The 25,436-nt window shown below is 40.2% G+C and overlaps 1 protein-coding gene across 1 annotated transcript in view; it reads left to right on the forward strand.

Moving 5' to 3' along the window:
• The window catches only part of CUNH10orf67 (chromosome unknown C10orf67 homolog), a 94,373-nt gene that overhangs the window by 16,152 nt on the left and 52,785 nt on the right, over window positions 1-25,436 (forward strand). Inside the window, exons 6-8 of the mRNA XM_018557951.1 lie at window positions 16,080-16,227; window positions 19,314-19,372; window positions 20,911-20,976. Coding sequence (XP_018413453.1) covers window positions 16,080-16,227; window positions 19,314-19,372; window positions 20,911-20,976 — 273 coding nt within the window. The remainder of the gene's footprint in view (window positions 1-16,079; window positions 16,228-19,313; window positions 19,373-20,910; window positions 20,977-25,436) is intronic.

Consider the following 25,436-nt stretch of genomic DNA (forward strand, 5'->3'; position numbering starts at 1 on the left):
ACAGAGTGTTATTGCAGTGAATGGTTCTCACATGTCATTACAAGACATGGCAGTGGTTAGAGGCAATTTAATTATTGCGTGGAGTTATTTTAACCACTTGCTGACCAGGTGTTTAGACCCCCTTCCTGGCCAGGCCATTTTTCAGTATTCAGCGTTGCGGTACTTTGACTGACGTTTATTCCGTCATGCAACGCTGTACTGAAATGAATTTTATACCATGTTTTGGGGACAGATAGAGCTTTCTTTTGGTGGTATTTAATCACCACTACGGGTTTTATTTTTGTTACTATATTTCGGGAACATTCCTGAAAATTTTGGAAAAAAAGTTTTTTTAAATAATATGTTAGGAAACAATTATTATTATCCAATTATTTTGGTAAAATATAAAAGACGGGGTCACGTCGGGTAAACAGACACCAAACGTCAGTCATGCTTAAAAATTGCGTGCATGCGCGAAATCGCAAAAAATTACCATACTCAAAATTGGCCATAGGCGACGCTTTAAAAGCTTTAACAGCTCATCAGTTTAGTGTTATCAGTGATTGATGGCCCTAGAATTTTTGCTCTCACTGCGACGTTCACGGCGATATGTAACATGTGCGGTGTAATGGGCGCAATCGTCGTTTTCGCAGACATGCGCCCCTGATGCATGTTTGCATGCGTGTATGTATGGGTGGGAAGTTTTTAAAAAAAAAATGTTTTTTTAATTATTTTTTATGTGTAACTTTAATTTTTTGGGGGGAAACTTTAATTTTTTTCCTATTTTTTTTTCCCACTTAACTTTATTGCTATCAGATAGGGGTCTAAGAAACCCCCTTATGTGATGGCAAAAGAAGTGACAGGTCCTCTTTATGGAGACATCAGGGGTCTCCAAGACCCCTAATGTCACCTAGGACCCCCCTGAAGAAGCTAATGAAGCAGAGATCTGCTTCATCAGCTTCTCTCCAGCGTCTGAAGCTGGAGAGTGACACGAGAATGCGGAATTGATGTAGCGGAAGCGGAAGCACTTCTGCATTCTGACAGCGGAGAGGGGACCAGAGGAAGATTGTGTACCGACCTCCCTCTGATCCCCTGTCAGAGAAGCACTATGCAAGCAGTTAAAGTGTATTTTCACTATCTCAGTCAAATTTGAAAAAAACGCACTGAGGGGAATTTATCAAAACTGGAGCAAACAAAATCTGGAGCAGTTGTCCATGGCAACCAATCGCCTTATCTCTTTCATTTTCAAATCTTAATTTTGATAAATTCCCCTCACTATATATTAATTATGCGTTTCCATTTACACAGCATATTTAAAAATAATTTCTAAAATATTATTTCTTACCTTTCTAGTTGTTTCTTTTGGGCAGGATTATACAGAGGACAACATCGGTAGCTTGTATTGGTTAAAATATTTTGCAATAAGCAGTTAGGGGCCAGTTTTAGGCCCCTTTCACATGGGCAGTGCAATCGGGTCCACCTGTCCACCTGTTTTTCAGGCAGACCCGATCGGATGCCAAATGCTAGTCTATGGGCAGCTGGGGCTAAACGGACAGGCGTCTGATTACACGTGGTTGGCTCTGGCTATGTCCGGGAAAACAAAAGGAACAATTTTCCGTTTTGACGGACCTGATAGTGCCGGATTGGGAGTAATCTGATGTAAATGAACACATGTCTATTTACATCCGATTCCACGTAGACCAACATGAGGTCCAGACATTTCAGTTTTTCCATCGCAAGATGTAGGCAAAAAACTGGACAGACACGGATGTCACAGCGGTGACATCTGATCTGTACCACTCTAATGTACGGATCCCCTCCTGATCATCCCATGTGAAATGGGCTTTAGGGACAGTTTTTTTTTTTTTTTACATCCAATTTACCACCCAAGCGGTTAGCTCTTTAACCCTTTGTTAGGACTGACGGTCCCTGTACATCTACTTTACAAGTTATAATGGGATCTGCTAGCACAGTACATCAAGGATTACTTATGGTAAACATGACTTCCCCAGCCCCTCCTTAACATTACATAGAAGGGAAAAAGTTAGGATTTTTATGCAAATATATTTATTTTTATATAATATATATTTATTTTTTTGCTATGTAAATGTAACTAATATAATATAATGTAGGTCTTATTGTAAATAGGCTGCAAAAGTGGAAATACGCTTTAAGGAGAGTTGCTTCCCCAGCTTCCCCTTTAATTAATTTTGCCGTTTACACCATCGTATGCATTCTGTAATAAATATATAAATAAATTGAGGAGGTGATACTTTTTGTCATCTGCTAATGAACTAGGTGAAAAAAGATGTCACAGTCTTACCATAAGAGGGAAGAGCAGTTGCGTCGCACGGTAAAGGGGTAGCTTTTGCTTTTCATAAATAGATTCAAAGCAATGAAACACATAAAAATGAAATTGGTAATCACGTTCTTGCCATCTCTATATATACACGACCCGTGACTGATATTTCTACTATGATATCGATATAAACATCACATAATTAAGTACAAACAAGGCGCATTATTACTTTCACTTCTCTTACACGATTGTTCCCATTTATATTTGTATCAAGAAAAAAAGGTCACATAAATCATAACGCTGCCAGTGTCTTGGCAGCGTTCGGCTTACAGTACAGCATGTGGTTTTGTTTAAACTCATTGGCTCCCGAATTCAGTAAGTCAAGGTCTACTGCTGTGGACAGATGGCACAAAGAATGCTATAACAAAACCTGAAAATTAAAGTGTAACAGATGACTGTAGCTACAGAGGACTGTCTCTTTGTTCATCTTGCTAATGAGCATCTTCATAGTGACGGGAGAGTGAACAGCGGATTACTTGCAGTTCTTGTTTCAGACAGATGATGGTGCCAGTGATAAGGATTCGACGCTCTGCATTGGAGAGTAAGGAATTGAGATGATGCTTTCGGCGTTTCATTGGATCTATCTCTATTACTCATATTTGTTAACACTTGTGGACAATATTCATAGGTAGTGAGCGCATGGCTTAGAGTACACCTGTCACAGGAGAAATTATGTAGGCTGCCATTGCTGAGCTCTTAATCTGAAATTGCTATAAGCCTGGCTGTCCTAATGGCGTCAAATCTTTCTGAGCTGCTGACCTACAAGAAATGTAAAGATAAAGAATTCTGAAACTTTTGGCCTCATTCAGCCAGGAGGCAAAGGGGTGTAAAGATAGGCGATTGATCCGCATTTCTACTGACCCCTGGGCCGCCCATTTACAGGGTAAAGTAGTGGCCACTGAACCTGTCAACATGCTGCAGATGCATCAAATTTTAAACAGCTTTTTTTTTTTTTTTTTAAATAGGGATTTTCTGTTTCAATGCTGTGCCACAACTGCGTACCCGTGGTCCTATTGATTGCAATTGTTGTGTTTGGCAAGTGTCACCAGCTGCCAAACACAACATTTGCAATCAATAGGATGTGCTGCAACAGGTTGGGCACGCGGTTGTGGCTCGGTATTGACAGTGAAGATCCAAATTGGGAACTAAAAAATAAAGACGCCATTCAGGAGGCGGCAGTGAATGTGAATTCTTGTGAATGCCGGGCTGCCACTGTTCTCCTGCCCTCTGAAAAGCGATGCACCATCAGGGCAGTAAAGTTTGCTGCCCATCTTAACCAGGCCTTATGTCCAGTTTGCTGGGTTGATGATTAGAAATGATTAAATCCGGGCAGCTAGCATTTTCAGTTGTACTTTAACAGCCTGGCAACTGTTTGCTGCACAAGTGTGAACTGCAGACAAATGGGACTATCCACACATAGACACTTAAGAAGTATTTTTTTTGTTTTTAGGAAGTCACTGATACAAACTCTCTGAGACGGTTATAACTGCTTGTGCTTATACCAGCTGCCACCATTATTAATAATGTTTTTTGAGAGTATGGAAAGCGATTCACTACAGTTTCGTTGAAGCCCAAGCCCAGGCCCCTTCTCCAGCAGTATTTTTCTTTTTTTCTTTTTAAGAAGTCTCTTAAGGCTAGTCATGTGTGAATGGCATTCCTTTCTTCTTTGCCTCTGCTCCGGTGCAGGTCAGTTCTCTATGATTGAGAGCGGTCTTTACATATTTTACCACTGCTCTCTGCATCATTACACTGTGAGTGCAGAGCGCTGTGGTGATGCCTTGTACTCGCAGCATGGACCCTGGGTATCATTCCAACCAGAACACTGAGGGCATCTAGTGGCAAAATAAATTACTGCTGGAATTAAATATTTTACCCAGAGCCCCTCAGATTATAACTCTGCCTCACAACAAACCCTTCCACAGCCTAATCCCCTTATGGCAGCCCTTTTCATCTCTCTCACCCCCCGCTGTTTCCCCCTCCCTGAAGGTCTCCCCAGCAGTATTTTATGCTATTTGTTGTATACTTACCTTTTTCTAAAATCCCTCAAGCCAGTCATGTGATGTCATAGGGTCTCTGTCTTCACCAAGTGGTGGCCAGTCATCAATGATGGATCGAGTAGCACTGACATAATGTCAACGTTATTGTTTTGCACCATTACACAGTGAATGTAGGGAGCCTTTGCATGCACTAACAGTCTTCACTTAGTCTTCCAGGTTGGATGAGGACTAAGGACATCTTGTGCTGGATAAAGAGTATTGTAGAGGGCAGCTCCAGATTTAAGTTGAGTACTGCTGCTCGAACTGTTTCTTTTTTTAAACACCTGCAGAGTGAATTTTATGAGGGGGGTTTTATTAGCACAAAGGTAGGATTTAATTGGCACATGAGGCAAGGCTTAACATACCCCTTTTAAATTATGTGAATAGTTACAATAAAAAAAGAAAATGCCTTCCTTTCTTTCTTGCATCCTGTATATTTTCAAACACACACCCACAAACCATTTATTGGTATTATTTTTAAGCAATAATAATCCTGACTGACACCGTGGGGAAATGTTTATGGAATGAGCTACAATGCCACAGTAAATAGTTTTTCATAATAAAGCCCTTCAGAGTTTTCACAAATAGAAACTTTATTTCTTTTGATCTATTTTATACTTTTTTTTACGTAGGGCCACCATGTGCCTTTTAGAACAGCCTCCATTAGTCCTTGAGATGCTGCTTTATGAGTCCTTAATGTGTACAGTCCTCAGTTTTGCACCATTCTTCAAGTAGAAATATTCTAGTTCTTCGAGGGATGAAGGCTGTGGACATCTAGTTTGCATTCTGCTCTCTTTCATTGAGGTTTACATATGGGGAGCCCATTGGAAGATCTTTGATTTCATTCTACATTCTTGTCTACGATACTTGCACCATAGAGCTGGCCTTGGAAATTGACTCATATTTCTCATACGGTATACAGTATGACCATGCAGCGCAATGACTGTAGACTTTCACAGGATGACTGTTTACATTACTATTAGGCTGTTATGTATCCACCACCACTTTTTTTTTCTTTTTGCTTTCTTCACCTCTTAGACAGTTGCTACCAGAACAAGTGTCACCATTGAAATATATCTCCTCACCTCCTGTTCCGTTGACAACTTTGGATTTCCCATCACTTCCTGTACCAGTGTCAGTGGCCTTCCACGATCAATAGTGTAGGTGATAGAGGAAAAAAACTGAACTTACCTGACCCAAGTTAGGATTATGGGGAGTCAGATGTAAGTGAACATGTGTCCAATTACATCAGATTACCCTGAGACATCACAATCTGGTCTGCCAAAACAGAACTCTGTTCCATTTTGTTTTCTGCTCCAAGACAGAGTTGGGGCATTCAGATGTAAACAGACACACATCTCTTTAGATCCAGCTGCCCATAGCCTAACATTAGGCTTCCGATCAGACCGCATGACTATGTCCATCTGTCAGTAGAGAATCTCTAGAGGACATCAAAATGTGTACAGGTATTCCTCACTTAACGACCGAGTTCCGTTCCTACGACCAGGTCGTTAAACGGATTGGTCGTTAAGTGAGGAACTCTATACAGTACTGTACTGCATTAGTACAGTACTGTATAGCGTTGCAGATGTACAGTACCGAACAGTGTACTGTACATCGGGCACTGAAAATACTCACCAGGACCCGCAGTGAACATCGGAGGACGTCACTTCCCCCGGCGACACGTCGCACTGGCGCTGACGCGCGAGGTCGGAGGTCGCTCGGAGGACGGTCGTAAGTGCGAGTGGTCGCAAAACAGGTAAGTCGTTAAGCGAGGAGCATCTGTACATGCTTAAGATGGTACTAATGAGTTAGTGTCATTAGAAGCTGACCCAAATGACCCAGACTTTATAGAATTTCACCGTGCAACACCTAGATTCATAAGAAGCTTAATAGTAAGGCAACGCTGCATTATTTAATGACTTCCAAAAGTCTAAGGCAGGTGCTCCAGGGACTTTTCATTTAAAAACAATAGCTTTCCTTGCGTAGAATGGGCAAAGGGACATTCTAGCTGAATGGGTCGCAGCCAAAGGTTCCAATAGGTCTAAGAGGCAGGTTTCAAGATTTTGTGGGGTCATAATATTGGTCATTGATGTATTAAAATCCACCACTGCAGCCCAATACAATTGGATAGCTGGGCATTCCCAGAACATATGAAAACAATCTCTAACTTATGAACATTTCCAACACTACAGTTAGGAGTAATTGTAGATCCTGTGTAACTACTGTGGAGTTAGGTAAACCCTATGGAGAACTTTAAATTGTGTCCACAAATCTCTCGTCAAAACCAGATATGTAAGTGGAAAACCCTGCATATCCTCCTAGTCTTCTGCATCAGGTTTTGGGGCATTTATTAGCCATTTAGAATGCAGATTGGTCAAAAGCTATATGAACATTTTGTTATAGCGCCTTGAATATGGTGGGAGGAGGCTTGACTAGTGACCCACTTTAGAAGAGGATAGTTCCAATGGCCTAGTGCCAAACTGAGCTTGATAAGCGTGATAAAGTTGAATATAAAAAAATAAGAGTTAGATAGATCATTTGTTTGTCAATTGGCATAAAAGTGTGGCCATCTTTAATACCTTTGGTTGCCCAAAGGGCAGGATCCAGGATTGGAAACAGAAGAGGAGACTGGATTTCAGCCAAGCTGCAGCTATAGGAGGGTTTTTTGGTGTTTTGGAATATTCGGTCAAATTCCAGGCCTTAATGGTAGCAACCATGGTCTTGGTCAATGTGTAGGGTACAGGCGTTTCCTAAAAGGAATTTATTTTGATGGGGTCCAAACAGGCACATGTTGCAACACATATAGATGAGAAGGTAGGCTTTTGATCAGGAAATACATATACTCAGCTCAGGTATTTTATTTCACTGGTCCCCTGCAATAATAGAGCACAGTCTGCACAAACCTTCTCCTCTGGGTCTATGGGGAGGATCTCAGGTCTCTCCCAGTTTACCTTCAGGATCTAAATGTTAAGAATGCTTAAGACCTGCAGTGCCTCCTATAGCAATGGGCCAGGGTCTAGGAGGAACAAAATAATGTCATACACAGCCAATCTCTCATCCAAGGTCCCTAAATGAATCCCAACTATCCTAGGTGATTTACAAAGTGCTATGGAGATGGGTTCCATCATTAATTCGAATAACGCCGGGGAACGGGGACACCCTTGTCTAGTCTCTCTGCATAATAGGAATAAGGAGGAGAGTTCATTGCCTAGTTTTGTTTGGGCTAAAGCGGCTTTATATAGCAGCAGTGACTGGTTGTCTTTTAAAAACATTTTACATTTGCCAAAGTGAACTTATTTGAAGCATTGCCATCACTCACCATTAAAAGAAAACTTCACTTAAGCTGTAAGCTTGATTTATTTATTGGCACCAGTAAACCCGCATAATATCAGATTGTGTTCACTTGGTACTTCATTGTCTTTAATGTCAGCTGCAGGGTACAGGGGTGCCTAGGCAATGTCACATGTCAGGAGGTGTACTGCTACTTCTAAAGAGGAATTCAAGGCAAATGGTAGATTTTTCAGCATGCTGTTTAGTCAGAGTTAACCTCACTCTCTATTCCCCATAAGAGAGCAAATCTTCACCTTTACTGAGACACTGAGACACAGTGTCGAATTTATTTGTGGACTGGCTGGTAAGTGTGCTGGAAATGTGCACCTTGCTTTAAAAAGCTAGTTAATGAATGCTGGGACACACTGCAGGTCTTTAGCTATGTGCTGTTCTTCTGGTGTGTCTCTGCACTTTTAAGTAGGAATATGTTTTTCCTGGCATACCTCCCTTTAATCTTTTGTGTATGTCCCGGGATGATTGCTTTTTTAGATTAGAGCTAGGGACAACACTATGCAGGGGGGCTATGACGGTGCAGTGTGGCTTCCATATAGATTTAGTAGAAAGATTCTTGTCGCACTCCTTACCGGAGATCCCATGTAATAGGAAGGGTGCTCGTAATGACTGCGGATGGCACCTCTGTATGCATAAGATAAATGTGAAAGATGTTACCAACACAACGAAGATCCTTTTGGAATCACCAAATGCTCATTTTATTGATCAAGTTATTAGAATGGATACAAGTGCTTTCAGGACCTCGCATGGTCCCTTCATCAGGCTTCAGCATTAACCAATCAATGCTGAAGCCTGATGAAGGGACCCTGCGAGGTCCCGAAAGCACTTGTATCCACTATGACAACTTGGGCAATAAAATTAGCATTTGGTGATTCCAAAGGGATCTTAGGTGTGCTGGTGGCATCTTTCACATTTACCTTCCTTATAGATTTGCTGCAAATGTATGCTACTAACACCCTGTCTTTAATGTGTGTTTTAAGGAGTGCTGGCTATTTATTCTTTAATTTCCATTTGCATTAAGATGGTGCTAAGCATGTGTAGTCCCCTTTATTGATTTTAAAACTGAGAAACTGAGTTTAAAGGTGGTGCACATGTTAGACGGATTCAAGTTGTGCTTTTTTGATCAAAGCAGTAGTTGTAAATATAGAGTTGAGCTTTAAACAGGTGGGCTGGTAGCTTTAAATGCATCCTTTGAATGTTACCCAAAAGACCAAAACACTGAAAAATAATAAGGTATTCCAAACCAACATGCTAACAGAGTGTAGCATTTGGAAGATATGGATACCATCACATATACCAATGGAATAATCTTGTTGCACAAAGCAACCAATCGGATGACATTTCCCTTTCCTCACTGAGCACTAAGACATGAAAAGAAGAAGCTGATTGGTTAGATTGGTTTACAATTGGTTTATGTCCTCCTTCAGACATATCAATCATGAATCCTTAAGCTTTAGGCTAGCCATGCATGTGACAGTTGTTGAAGTATAGATGGAAATTCACTTCAAGTTCTTTATTGGAATGAAAGAGAACAAATAATAAACTGATAGAATAAAAAAAATGTATACAGTATATTGAAAAATTGACGGGTGGATGTGCTCGGACTGCCCATGTAAAAGGGGCCATTTAGTAGGCATGCAGCCTAGGTTGTAAATGCTCTGTACTGATATGTTTGTGCTTATAATGTTATCGAAAACAATCCTCTACAGAAGAGAAGGATTTTCGAACAAGCTAGAAAATAATTTTGGCTAAAATCCCCTTTTATTCACACGTCAGCAATAATTTTTGTCCCTAGCATGCTAGAATTGTTTGTCTAAACTTCATGTAATCTTCTAACAAATCAAAGTGTTGGCAGTTCTTACATGGGCAGATGACTCTTTGAGCTCAATGGGCAGTCAGACTTCTAGGCATTCTCCATCAATACCTCTTCCCCAGAATATACCTCAGTCTTCTCCCCAACCCAACTGATGGATATATGCAGTGTACTATAGGCATGAATGGAAGATGCTGATTGGTTGGAACAAGGCAACAAAACAGTTTTTCCTTCAAATGCATCAATCACAAGACCTCAAGACTGAAGGGACTCATGTTTGTTTGTCTTGTGTACTGAGGTTTTTTCCGCAGTGGCATCATTTACTAATAAATGACTTTTTAAGGTTTTTTTTTTCTATGGGTACCATAAAGTTGTGGGCCAGAAGCATCGTATTCTCTGCCCCCGCTGGGATTTTGCCATCGAGAATAGGTTCTCATGATGCCTCATGGGACGATCACTTATACTCCTCAATAAAGCCATGCAAATGAGTGTAGCGACCATTGAGGAAAGTACACTTTATGCTTTAGTCCCATTCACGCAGTATGCTTTTGTGAGCCAAGTTCTCCTTTCCCACCATACCCATGCATTGTGTTTGTTTGGAATCCATATGCATCGCCAAGCCTTTGAAGTGCACCTGTCCTCAAGAATTACCATCTTAAAACATAAACAAAATTACCTATATATTTCTCTGGCTATGTGCAGTGTTTCAGTTTGAGTATCTCTCATCACCTAATTGTATGCCTTTATTTGCTGTTGATATTTCATTCATGAAGTGAATTGGGCTACTCTGCAATCCTGGACGAGAGAGAGAGAGAGTAACCACCATCGTACTACCAGTTGCATTACAATTTTGGAAATATCTTATTTTTGTACAGATTGGAGCTCTTTAAGAAGAGCCAATACATACAAATTCAAGCTTTGCATAAGCTGTGTGCTTCTAATGTTCAAATCCGCATTGGTTAGCCACACATGGGTCCATGTTCTGTTTGAGGTTATGATCAATCATCAATATTATTTGGATTTTACTGGCCATGCACATATATTCTTAGTTTTTTTGCTGAAATTTGCCATAGAAAAACGATTGATGGTTTGGAAATTGCCATGCGATTATCATTCAATTGACATTAAGGTTCAGTTGGTAATGACAAATGAAAAAAATTGAAAGGAAAAAAAAAGCCTTGTTTACACAAAAAGCCTTAAAACTGGAAGACGATTGGAATTAAAAATAAACAAATGGGTTATACAATTATGGGTATGCCGCTAGGGAAGTCAGAAATGGAGAAGGATTTGGGGGTCATTGTAGACCACAAACTGAAAGGTAGTTTGCAGTGCCAGGCTGCTGTAAACAAAGCTAGCAGGGTCTTGTCCTGTATTAAAAAGGGGATGTATTGCAGGGACAAGTCTATAATTTTGCCACTTTATAGATCATTGGTTCGACCTCATCTGGAGTACGCGGTCCAGTTCTGGTCACCAGTACTAAGAAAAGATGTCCTTGAGTTGGAAAAAGTCCAGCGGAGGGCAACCAAACTAATTAGGGGTATGGAGGACCAGAGCTACGAGACAAGGCTACTAAATTTAAACATGTTCACATTGGAGGTGAGGAGATTAAGGGGGGATATGATCTCCATGTACAAAATGTTCAATGGTGGCAGCAACATTAGCGATAAACTGTTTAAAATTAACTCCATTACAAAAACTAGAGGCCACCACCTAAAATTGGTGGAAAAAAAATTCCAGCACAAGGGGCGAAGGGGGTTCTTCACAGTAAGATCAGTTAGGGTCTGGAACTCACTGCCACAGACAGTGATTTCAGCAAATAATGTGGAATTGTTCAAGAAACTTTTGGACGATTTCTTAAGGGACCGTAATATACAGGGGTACAGGTACTCCTAGAATGAGATCCTAATAGGTTGGACTTGATGAACTAATGTCTTTATTCAACCTCAAATACTATGTAACTATGTAACTATGTAAATATTCCAGTCTGTGAGATCTCTTTTTCTTCAGTTTAGCCAGAATAAAATTAGTCAAATTAGTAATTTTGTTTCTAAAAAAAATCCACATCATTCTTAAATTTTATCGAAATGGAGAAACTTCTTTGAGATTGGACAATTTCATTGAAAAGTATGTAGGTACAATGAGACCAGTGATGGCTTAAATGTGATTGGTTGCTATGGAGAACCCCTTTACTTCTTATTGCCCTATTTAAAGCCCAAGTCTACTTAAAAAAAAAAGAAAGCCATATTCCACCTCCTACAAAAAATATGAACTGCATGCACATGCTTAAAAGTAAAAATTTGCATTTATTGTTTGCACATGGAGCCAGTAAAGCAGTGGATGTTAGGTGCAATGCTCTGGCTCTTGCAGACTATTCCTCAGTCCCTTTCTGTACTGAGGTACGGACTTTGTTACAGGGATGGGAGGAAGTGTTAGTAGACTACAAGTGTGGTGATGTCACAGCACTTGTACACCAATGTGAAGTCCCTCTGCTGTGGTGGAAGACGGGACTTGTAGTCTCCTTAATCACAGATCTTGTCAAATCATCTGTGAATGGATGACGTGGATGTGCTGACGTGGCTTAGCCAACGTAGCCATGCACAGCAATTCCAAAATTCTAAAGATTACAGCAGCCTGAGTGGAGAAAAACCTTGTGATTCAGGTAAGTGGGGGGTGGCGGGCAGGTTGGGGGTGAGGGCTCGGGATGTAGCCATGTTTTATGTTACACCCTAAATATGGGTGTACCATGAAACATGCTGAGAAACGTAAACTTGGCCCAGTGTATAGCTGGACAGAAGATTGATTAATACACCCCCAAGTGTCATTCAACCCACTTACTGTAAGGGCAGGGTGTCACTGACCCACCACCCGGGGAGAGTCACCACAGTACCTAAAGCTGGCCATACCCCTAGAGTTTTTCTGCAGATTTTCAGATGGAAAAAGTGCAACATATTCCTCCATCTACGCTAAACTGTGGGGATTGTAACAATCTGATTGGATACAGGCATTGTTCATGTGTTTTGAGAGCCAGCGGGGCTGAGTAGCAAGATACTGAAGTTTGGCCCAGTGGGAGATTCCTCCAACCACACAGTTTAGCGTAGATGAGGAATCTGTTGCACTTTTTCCATCTGACTATAGAAAATCTGCAGATAATCCTATAGGTGCATGGCCAGCTTTACACTCACAGTATAATGATGTGGGGTGCGGTGCTGACATCATTACGTAAGCGACACTCTGCATCACTAAGGACTTCCAAACCCGGAGAAAATAAATAGGAGGACCCTGCCTCTGTCCAGGGATCAGCCTGATAACCTGTGGAAAAAAATATATTTATATATTAAAAAGAGTAAAGAAGCAAACCTCTGGGGGCTTGTTAATTAAGGCAAAGAACAATTAGCAAAATGCAGTAACTAATAGCAACTAGTCAAAAGTTGCCAAGCATTGTGCTGACTACTCTGGGCTGGTGAAAGGCATGATAATGTTGGATTGCCACACACCATTGCTCTCTGTATTGCATTCTCAAATAAACCTTCTATTCTACACTCCTTTATAAATATGCAGGTTGCAATAAATATAATCTTTGTTTATAGGCACAAAAATTACTCTCTGGCAACACATGCCCTACTTTTTTAAAGGGCACATACAGGTGAAACTCGAATATTTAGAATATCGTGCAAAGTTTATTTATTTCACTAATGCAACTTAAAAGGTGAAACTAATATATGAGATAGACTCATTACATGCAAAGCAAGATAATTCAAGCCGTGATTTGTCATAATTGTGATGATTATGGCTTACAGCTCATGAAAACCCCAAGAACCCCAAATCCACAACCTCAAAAAAGCAGATTATTACATGCAATCAATAAAACAAGGATTGTACATAGAATAATATCGGACCTCTGAAAAGTACAAGCATGCATATGTACTCAGTACTTGGTTTGGGCCCCTTTTGCAGAACTTACTGCAATTACTTTTGCATGATATTCTAATTATTCGAGTTTCACCTGTATATTGGTTTGCTACTTTTTTTTGGCTTATTACATCAAGGCTGAAAATAATAAACATTTTAGATTATTAGAACTTAATTAACTCCAAAGGAAGGTAATTGGCTCCTGTCTAAATTGGTCCTGTATGTATGAATGTAGGATAGGGACGTTCCATTGTAAAGCTCCTTGGGGGCAGGGACTGATGTGAATGTGCACTATATAAAAAGCTGCTTAAAAATGTTGTTGGCTCTATATAAATACTTGTAATAAATAAATGTAATAATCATATAGAATTATAGGTATGGGGTGCTCAGGCAATAATGATTGGTCCACAAACTGTATATATTATATTTTAAAATAATAAACAATGCATAAATAATTGTATACTGTTTTAGCCATGTAAATATGGAAAATTAGTTTTTGTTATATCTTTGTCTAATCTTATAGAACATTGTCCAGTGTTTGGTCAGCCTATGTAACACTCTCTTGAATCTGGTTGATATGGGTAACATGAATAACCAGTATATGTGTTACCCATTTTGTAAATCAAAAGTTTTGGGAGATTGCTAGCTCAAAAGTATAGCACCAGTAATAAAATAAAATATATCAAATGCAACGCTGTTACCCATGGCAACCTTACAGTTTTTTTTATGAAAGTGTAAATATGTTTCTATTTTGTTTTTTGCTTACATGGCACTTTTTTTTTGGCTCCTCACAATTCTTCTCAAACATTTGGCACTCACCATCTGATAATCTTCTTGCCTGATAAGTAGTTTAAAAAAATGTCAGTGTCGATTTCCTCCCTGTACTCTTCAACTATTGTTACAGACTAAGCAATCAAACATTCCATAGTGTGGGCAGCAATTTTCTTTAAATGTTTTTTAGTATCCCCTTTTTTGAAAAGTGAGTTTCTGTAAAAAATACTTTGGGTATCACTGAAAAGAAAGATAGCTGTTCTCTGAAATCTTGTGTGCTGGTGTCGTAAAAATATTTAAAACATACAAAATGACATCAAACATCATAAAACGGTTATGTCAGTGGTAAAAAAAATATATATTGTTGACTTGGCTAAAAAATATTAAGAGTCCTCGGTACCAATAAGGGTGCTTTTGCAGGTACAGATGACTGATGAAAAACTGAAACAGTCACCATAGCAACCAATTAGATTTCTTGCCTCATTCGACTGATGGAACTTGATTGAATGCTGTTATTAACTGCTCCGCTTTTGCTCCATTGTGCTTTGTTCTGTTTTATTGTGAATCAGGCGTTGTGTGTATGTAGAAGGACATGTAACTGTTGCATTGGTATAACGTGTTTTCTTTCTCCCATTCTCATTGTAGGCCAATACAGAGCTTCTTGGTAAAGCAAATGTTTGTTGCCCATAGCAACAATATTCTATCAGTTTAGAGCAGTTGCTGCGCTTGGCCCTCTCCTTATTTATAGGTCTGATTGCTTCAGATCTGTTGATGTCTTACTTATCACGCGGCATACAATTCTAGACCTGCTTAGAGAGTATTTTGTGTTGTGAATTTGCCGCATATTTACAGTATACGTTTCAGTCTAGACAGCCATCATTCGGTATCTTCAAACGCTCCTAAAAAGCCTTTGAATGAGACACATGAATGTTATCAGTGGCAATGAGCCTCGGCTGCCATTCGAAAAAGACTTTTTCATAATACAAGTGGCAAGGTTTAAACAAAAGGGGGCACGCATAATAAAAATGCAAATGGCCTTGCCTTTCCGAAAATGATAACTTTAAAGGCTTTTGTTGGGCGTTATCCCGAAGCCGCCTTACAAGGTAATCACCGTTGGCCTAGAGATTTAAAGGGAAAGGGCTCAATAGCACAAGACGCCTGCACAGCCCTCTGTGTGACAAGCATGCAAAGCCACGTTAATGTTCAGAATATGAATGACCTGCGGGTGGATGCAGCAGCACCAAGGAGAGAGCCAACTGTGCTGCTATCAGTGGGCCTGATGGACTCCATGCGGCTTCCAGGCTGAAAACTTCAGGGCTTTGACATGTGATGTGCTCCTTGTGACACTAGCCGCGCTGTCACAGAGAAACGGTACAAAGACAACAAGCCCCCCTCCCAACAAGAGCACTTCACAACCCCCCAGCGCTGCCCGCACCACAAAACTGCCGGCTTTACCCTAGTTACGGCCTATATTTTCCTAAATAAAAAAAAAAAAAAGCTCATAGGGGAAGTGTGGGTGTGCTAGGCCCAGCTGCCGTCCTGGACTCAGCCTCCATAATAAATTGACCTGAATGATGAGGCCATGCAAAACAGTATGATAGGCATTATCCCTGTCAATAAAAAATGCCCCCATGTGTTTATAGTCTTTGTATGTAATGTACTCCAGGCTTTCAAGAACTCCCTTTCTATTTTTTTTCTCTCTCTGCATCGGCCTTCGTCCTCTTTTCCTATTCATATTTTAAATATGCAGCAGTATGCAAGAAACAATATGACGAGCATCCTGGATAATTATTACAGCTCAGCGGCGTGCTAAAAAGCCCCTTTTGTTCCATGCGTTCTAAGATAAAAAGAGTCTGTAATATTGCAGATCGTTTACCAATCAGAAGATGACCCGGAGAAAGAGCGGCTGCTGGAAGAAAACAAGGAGATGAGGGGAGAGATGGATGCGCTGCAGGACAGGGTCCTCCAGCTGGAGCTGGTTCTGAAGCAGAAAGAGAAATGCATCCACTTATTAGGTAAAAACTGCGCTAAAGTTTCATGTGTTGAGGTTCCATCACACTCAAAATGGATGCAAATTTGCCATTTTATTCCAACTGATAGTAAACATAACCATTAGATGGTAGTTGGACATATGGACGTGTTTCCATTCTCTAAGGCCTGATTCACAACTTTGCATTGTGATAATGCGCGAAGCGCGTTGCAGTGCCATTCCTTTTGAATATAACATCAACGCAGAGCCCCAACGCGCCAAAGTACACAGTTGTCAATTATGTTACACCTGAAAAAAAATAACTCGCAGGTGTAATAAAAGGTCTATTGTGGTGCCTTGGCAGGTCGCTCTAAATAAATAGGCACATTATCGAAATACAAGGTAATATACATCAATATGTGTGCCATAAATGTGTGAATCCGGCCTACTGGTTGATTTTAAATATAATGGGGGGAATTTATCAAAACTGGAACAGAGTCTGGAGCAGTTGCCTATGGCAACCAATCAGCATCTCTCTTCAGTTTGCTCTGTTGAGATTTTAAAATGAGACGCAGAAGCTGATTGGTTGCCATGCAAATCTGCTCCAGATTTTGTCTGCTCCAGTTTTGATAAATCCCCCCCAATGTTGTTATAAACACAATGCTGTCTGTAATGTTTTCGCTGCCTGAGGCGATGTGCAGTCATTCTGGGAGGGGATGCTCTGGACAACGGCTCTGACCAGAGTCCTGCCCATCTCACTGGTGTCATCGGTTTCCAGGAGCTCGTAGGACGCAAGCCAGGAGCTGAACGCCCCCCTCAACCAGAGACGTAAGTGAGCTAGGCGGGAAGCCACACTGAGCTTCACAGGTTGCTAAGAGTTCTTAGAAACCTGAGACGCTGTGAACGCTCCCCTGACCCATCCCACCACACAACCCCTCCTACCCAATGAGATGTCGCCTAAGGCAACCTGCCTCCTTATAGGGAGGTTGTAGTTCCGCTTTAAGTTTCAGCTCAACATCTGATATATGACAGTTTCTAAAAATAAATATTTAAATAGACTTTTATAGTCTATTTAAATTACAGTAACATTTTCTGACTGATTACTTCTTTTTTAATACATTTTGAATACATATTTTGCATTCCTATACTTTTACTGTATGAGCATAATGGGTTTTTTTTTTAACTGTTGGGCCATGGAAGGTTTTAAAAGAATTTACTGGGCTCGGGTCCTGCTCTAAGGTTGAGAACCACTGTTGTAGAGGGTGCAGATATCTCGGGGACCAGCCTGTAGTGACTGTTTGTTCTTTTAAAGTAAATAGGCATTGGTTTGGTCCCTGATACCTGCCCTGTATATAGGAATTCTTTTGATTCCATCTGGAAATTATTAGAGGACGGTTAACTTTGGTTATTGGAACTCTTGCACTCTGGTGCTGGAATTCTGGGTTTAGTTTCTTTAAGAAACTCTGCATGGAGTTTGTATGTTCTGGTTTGCTGCCACGAACATAATGGTGGGTTAAATGGGATATAACTAAATAAGGCCGAATGCATAAGTGTGATAAGGACAATAAGTTCATTTTGGGAGGGGGAACTAATGTGAAATGCTTTTTTATCCTCTGTAAAGCTTTGTGTAATATATCAGTGGTCTATGCTGTATGTAATTGCTGGCTGCAGACAGGCTGAATTTTTAGCCATATATACACATTCTCAATTCCCTTTAAATCTGCCATCTAACATATTTTATGTATAGTTTTTTTTTCTTTTTTTTTAATGAGTGTTTGTTTTTATTTAATGCTGTCCTTGTGAATGTAATTTTACAAGCAGAAGTGCCCTGTGAACCTGTATAAAGCACCCCTTAAAGTACTTCAGTAATTCACTGCGGCATCACTCCCTCACTGCCGTGCACCAGAGAGGAGTTACGCTGTCACTGCTTCCTTACTAGTATTTTGTGAGCAAGAGCAACTTCCTTCAAAGTCATTTGGTGCCAGCAGCAGAATGGACAGTGTGTTATAATCTTTATGTACCAAAGCATTAGTATAGCAAGGCAGAGGAACCCATGATGATGAATCTGATTTTTCCATGTTAAGCAGTCAGATCAGTAAAATGAGACTAATAAAATGGTTTGGGTTCCATTTGCCATAAGTATAAAGATGAGCAAGTTAGCATTCCTTTAATTCTACTGTGTTCACATTTTGAAGACTGAAGATCCTTATGTGACTATTATCCATGCATGCTGTAATCATTAGTTTAGCCCAAGCATGCACAGGTCTAGTTTTTTAACCAAGCTTTGATGTTATTACTATAATAATGCTACCTTCACAAGGGTGAAGTAGAACAGAAATGTGTGTCTTAGATTTAACGCAGGTGCTTTCAATTGCATTGGCATAGTATGTTAACATGTGTTGTGCTACCTTGCATTTTTTGTTTAATTTTTACACTAAGCTATATAGGTATTGGTTGTAATGTTGTCTGTTGTGTCGACGTGTGTTAAACATGCATTGCATTGAAAAAAAGTAGTGCCTGCTCTACTTTTTTTCAGCTTGGGGTAGCAGACATTAACACAATGCATTTGTGTGAACAGGTCCCATTCACACCTATTTATTTTTCAGATGTCCTTGCGTTGGCATCCCTTGAAAAAGGGATGCCGGCACATCTGGTGTGAATGGGGCCTAAAACAATTAGGATTCATATTACTGACTCTTTTCAGAGGAGTTCATTAATCTGTGAGATAAGACAAGAACCATATTCTGCCCACATGTTTGTCATATGACTTAATGGGACTTCTTATCTTTTCATGCCAGAGCTATTCAGCTCCAGAGAACCACCTGCTAAAGTCCTTCGTATTTGCTGTGACTAACAGCGAGGATGTCCAGTATTGGTATTGATGAAAAGCAGGAGGTCCTCCGAGCCACACTTGGCTCTTGAACTTACTTCTTAATTTCCCTGCAAGCAGCCGGCCGAACAGCAGGCAAAAGACCTTGAATGTCAAGGGCAGTTGTGAGGGTCAGAGTGATGCCAGGACATTCGGCCACTGAGAACTGACCGGGTCTTCTGTGCTGACCTCCGCAGCGAGCTTTCAATGACAGGCCACAGGAATGAGATTTCACGCTCTGCTATTTTGTTCTTTTGTTCCAGATCAGGATGTGGGCGCCATGAAAATGAGAATGGAAGAGGACCAAAGAACCATTGAGAAGGTGTGACTTTTGACATTAAGTGATGGCTTTTTTACGTATGGTAATAGCCAGCCTGTAGCATTATCTCAATCTGCTACAAAACAGGCCAAAAAAAAAAGGGCCAGCGAACAAAACTGTTTTGTATGTTCAGATTGATAGCTTATTTAAAGGAGATGAAAAGTTGACAAGTGGCCTATCAAAGCGATGTGCATAGAGAACTGGTTTATCACAGAGCTAACTACAGCGGCATTATGTCATCGACTAGAGCAGGGAAAAGAGCTCATTAAATGAAATTATGACATTTTTAGCAATGTGCTCTCATTTAACAGCTTGGACAAAAAGGGAAGGCTGCTTAATCACATTATAATCTCAGAAGGTTCAGCTAAAGGGGCAATTTGCTTCAAAATGCTATTGCCCAGTGCTAATTTTTTAGGTTCTGATTTAAAGCTCCCAAAGCATTCAGAAAGCAGAGGAATCAGCTACATTAATTTCCAACTTTCTGTTGAAGCCATACAATATATTTTATTTTATTTACTTTCAGGGCTTGTTCACACCGAATGCGGTGCGTTCCAGAGCGGTAGCTGCTGGAACGCACCGCGATCCCTCACAAATCTTACCCCTGCATTCTGGGGCAGGAGGGGGCGTGGCGGTGCATTGAATTCAATTTCACCGCTTCCCCGCCCCACCGCCCGCAGTGCGATCGGACTTGTGGCAAAACTTTGCCTGCAAACGCAAAAATGAGAGCTTCCCCATGTGCTTAAATTAATTTAAAGTGAAAGTCACTTTAAATTAACTTCTGCTACAGAATTAACTTCTGCTACTGATACTTACCTTCATTGTGCACCGCTTCTGCCCCATTAACATGCTCCTTTTTTTGTTGGAGCTTACATACCTCTATGAACCTTCAACTCACCCCCACATTACAGTGCGTAAGCCTGATGATTGGCCATTCAGATGCTGAGCACAACATCATGGGAGGAGGGGTGGAGGATCATATATTTGCATATAGACAGAGTATCTAATGGGGCTTTGATAGGCAAATGACGCAGTAGGGGAGTGCGGAAAAGGTACATATCAGGATACATAGTTCACAAAAAGACACGTATACATTACTTTCAACCAAAAAGTAAAATGCTTTGCATTCTCAGAATTTAGCATTCTCTCCCAAACCCACAGTTGACCCAATGAAAGGCAGAAAAAAACCTTTAAAGTTTGGGCCAATTTTCTCTAACAGGTCAAAAAGTAATTCCTGATTCCCAAAGGCAATTCTACATTGTTATTTCTTATAAATATTAGCCCTTAAAGAGGTTAAGCTCCAGGTTTACTTTAAGCACCTTCTGATTTTACCCACCAATGTTCACTGGTAGGCAAAAAAAAATAAAAAATCACTATACATTTTGAGGCTTGGTGCTGCCCACTCTAACCCTAGGCATCGGCCCATTAGGACCCAATGGTAAATATAGCCCTTATTCTAGGCATGTGTTCATCTATCAGTCATTTACTATGCAGTAATTGTATATTGCTATTGAAAAATATAATCTTGCTTTCTTTTATTACAGCTGTCTGTTACTCAGCAGCAGCTGAAACTTGAGTTGGAGAATGAAAAATCTGCCGCCGCCACTTTGGTAAGATATGTCAACTTTCCTTGCTTGTGTGCTGTATACTCTGTTGTTTTCACTTCATCCTGTCTATTATGTTCCTGTGGGCATCTGCCTGGAACGACGTATGAAATGCTACTACCGCCAAATCCATTCCATTCGCAGGGCCAAGAACGTACTAGACTGACACTTGATCAGCTAGGTCTAGCCAATTTTATGTAAGTGATTTCTGGGATATTGGTCTATGATGACAAATACATTTTCAAATGTTCAGTATATTCATATATTCATTTTATTTTTGTGTTATAATTTGGTAAAGAAGGGCTGTAAATGAGTGAGATAAGTGGGTTGCAGTAGTGACATAGCGGCCCGTCGATGGAACCATAGTACACAGTGCGGGGGACTTGGTTTTCGGTGTAACTGGATGTGTTGGATACCAATGGCAGCTGTAGATCTGCAAGAGAGCAAAGACTGGAGTTGTTGCTTGCTACGCAGGTACGTATTCTTCTGTTTCTTATACAAGCTGCTGCTATCATTATTGTTTGCATCAGAGACAGGTTTGCTTTAAGAGAACTATAAGATACCTCTAATTATGCTATTGATCCTGACTGCACTCACCAAGCAGGCCTTAATATCTCTCTGATTTCAAAGCATGGGCATGGGTTGGTCATCATGCTGTGGTTCCTCAGCCATGAAAACAAAGCCATCCCCCACTGGAAAATAGAATGGCTGGAATTCATAGAAAGCTGGAATTGGTATGGCCAAAACTTACGTTTTGTTCCAGAATTCTTTGAGACTTCAATATGCCCTGTAAAGATTCAAGACACCCTGTGACAGATGCAGCAATGGAGCTCCAAACATAGCTGAGTCTCCTCCATGTTTCAAAGTATGTATGCTGTTCTTTTCATTGAACACTTCATTTTTTTCATCTGTGAACATAGAGCTCATATGACCGGCCAAAAAAATCCAGTTTTCTCTCATCTGTCCAAAGAACATTCCCTCAAAAACATTGTAGCTTGTCAACGTATTGTGCGATCAGACACTGATACGTATCTTGTAGTTCAGCCTGTATATCTTTGGAAGATTCCTTGGCTTTATCTTTCTGTTCAATCTAGGGTTGATTTCCCTCTTGCGGCACCTTTCAGGGTGCTTGGCTACACTCCCATTAACCTTACACTTCTTATTAACATGTTAAACTGTAGTCACAGGAATATCGAGCTCCTTGGAGATAATCTTATACCATTTCCTTTAATATGTTGGTCTCTAATGTTCTTTCTGATATCCTGAGACAACTCTCTCCTTTGCTTTCTCTGTCCATGTTCAGTGTGATGCACACAACGATACCAAACAGTAAAGTGACTAATTGTCTCTATTTAAATAGACCGACTGACTGATTACATGATTGAAAACATGTGTGTTGCTAATTACTGAAAACGGCTCATTTTAATTTTTATTATGATCCAGTATATATTTTTGTCTAGGGGTGTCAACAAATCTGTCCATTTAAGAATATCTTTTAAATTAAGTAATCATTTTTTTTTTTTACACAATTTTTTTTTTTGCTTTACTCCTATGACATACCAAAGACAAGCAGATATATACAAGACACTTGCATTTAATGTAATCAACTTTCAGGAGGAATGAAGCATTGTTTTAAGGAGCTGTAGAGGTAACAACAAATTTGTCCACATCTTTGTGTAGGATTTTGAGGGAGATTATTTTAGCTGAATTGGATTCAGAGTAAAGTTCTGTTTTTAAAATGAACCAGAGCCTTGCTTATACAGGGTAAGGAAGCAGGTTCACAATTACCGATGTGCTTCATAATTTATAATGTTCGTTATGTGTTTAGATGAAGCACTGAGATCTTGAGGAAGGCTGAATTAAGCTTTACTTGCTTATTAAGACATTACATGTGAATACAGCATAGTAAGAAAAACATAAATATAGCCTCAGCCGTAGCTCTATCTTTCTTTTGTAGGTGCCTCTCGTCTTCGCTGCTTAGCTTTCCAGATTGAACAGTCCTTTTTCCGGGTGGCCAGTCTTTATACAGCAAAAACACACTCTGCTTTCTTTGTTTTGCTTTGTGCTCTCATGCACCTTGAGTGCTTTCTCGTTTTCTTCATTGTGCATATTTTCTTCCCTTCTGTCATATTCATCGATTAATTTTCCTTTGACGTATTCTAGTGTGAGTTCCTGCTCATGTCTGGTTTCTAGAACATTAATAAGAGCACTGTATGACTCTGGAAGGCTGCATAGCAGTAATGCCACCACGTGGTTATCTTTAATTTACACTCCACTTTCACAATTTCCAGCATGGCATTCATATGTTCATGCATTTCTCTGCCTTTTTCTAGCCTCATCTTATATAGCTTACGTAGCAGATATAGTTTACTGTTTAGTTTTAAATGCTCATGCAGTTTTTGTAATCCAGTCCACATACCTTTAGCTGTATTTTCTTTTCTTATGTGGATTAGCTGGTCATCTTACACTAGCATACTTATAATTGCTTTTGCTTGCCTGTTCTTCTTGTCCTATTCCTCCATGAGTCCATTAACGGGTCTGTCTGTACTCAGTACTTTCCACAAATCATCTTTGCTTAGCAGCATTTCAAGCTTGAACTTCCATAGCTGGTAGTTGGTATTGTTGAGCTTTGTGATTGCAAACTTCATATTTGAACTGCTTGCCATCTTTCAGTAGCTTGGATGAGGCTCTTGTTGACTTGCAGTGTTCTGTTTAGTGCCTGGGCCCATACCCTGTTTGTTATGTATTTAGATGTAACACTGAGATCTTGAGGAATGCTGAATTAAGTTTTTCTTGCTTAGAAGGACATTTTATGTGAATGCAGCATAGTAAGGAAAACAGAGAGACTAACATTACACTACAGCTCAAAAGACATAACAGTATGTCGGTACATTAGAATGTCCGTAATACAATCAGTACATATCATGTTGCATTTCAGACAAATAATACTGGGCTTCCCTTTCCTCCCCTGCTACTATGTTGCTGCAAATGCAAATTGACATATCAGTTACTTCAAGGTATAGGGAAGCATTTGACTCACTTCCAGGTATGGATGAGCATATAGTGATTGGCCACTCATGCACCCTATATGGGGCTACATGGGGCTGGGGAGAGAGTCCTGAGCCCTGGAGCTAACGGTGCTTTTTCTCATCACAGGCAAATGGAGAAGCAGGAAAGTGAACTGATGGCAAATTTATGTTATTAAAGAAAACATTTTGCTTTGCCAATAATGGACAAAACGCAGAATCACTTGAAAAGTTCATGCAGTTGAGCATGAGTGTTTGGGGCGGTCCATTCTAGGCATTGAAAATTGAAGCATCAAGGTACTCAGATGCTGCAGCCCACCCTCATTGCTGTGTAATTTTATTATGATGTTATTATGCAGGATTTATATAGTGCCAACAGTCTGCGCAGCGCTTAACAATATAAGGAGGATATTACAGTTACAATACAAGTCAAGACAAGATTTTAAGGAGGGCAATAGTCATATTCAATAGTCAATAAAATCTTTTTCTGCCTCAGGAGTCATGGAACAATCATCAGGGGCTGAAAAGAAGACCAAGCACCCCGTTTTGACTGCCTTGTGTATAGGGCCTTACATGAACAAGAGACCCTTGTTTCTTGCAGTCAGTTTGTCCTAGTTAGAATGAGTGAGCTCAGAGTAATAATTCATAACTCGTCACAACAAAAAAGCAATGTGCCTATTGATAGCACGGCTTCCCATCCTACTGCTCCATTATCTGAGCAGTCTGCAGCTCGCTCTTCCTTGCAGCATCAATAAAACTGCTTTTGTTACACAAGCTGCCCGCCTTGTTTACCACAAAATAAAACACAGCTTGGTCCCAACATTCATACATGTTCGGCATAAGAATATGACACCGCTGTCGTTGTCACCAAACCCCACTGTCTTTAGATATGTAAAGAGTCACTTCCCTGCCACTTGTCAAATTCCGTGCCAAGTCATGACAACTATTTGATTTCACTAGGCTCTGCCTTGTGCATTGTCAGGTTTAGAAATTCATGAAAAACGACACTTCATCACTACAATAGGGCCATTCTATGAAACCATTTGGTGAGGGCATACCAGCAAGCATAAATGGTTCTGTGGCATCTTATTGAAGTCAATAATGAGAAGGATGTTGGCATGTTGAATCCTTGCTGAAACTGAAATTCTACTGAAGCCAAATAAGGCAGCGATACGTTTTTAACCCTGGATCCCAACCACTGCAATTAAGAGAGCTATGTACTGAAATTCTGCATTTTAGAGTTATTGTTTTGTTAGTCTATCATACTTTGGAAGCATATGTTTCGGTTTGGATGTTGTTTTTGCTTTAGTATTGTTACTGTTACTGAAACGGTTAATTCTAAAACTGCACTCCACTGCATCAGTCTGTTGGTTATGGACACTAACTGGAGGTCTCATAATTATATTTTGTAATCCAGAGATTTTCCAGTATACCATATAT

The sequence above is a fragment of the Nanorana parkeri genome, unplaced genomic scaffold (assembly GCF_000935625.1).
Source record: "Nanorana parkeri isolate BGI_ZX_2015 unplaced genomic scaffold, ASM93562v1 scaffold313, whole genome shotgun sequence".
NCBI classification, from domain to species: Eukaryota; Metazoa; Chordata; class Amphibia; order Anura; family Dicroglossidae; genus Nanorana; species Nanorana parkeri.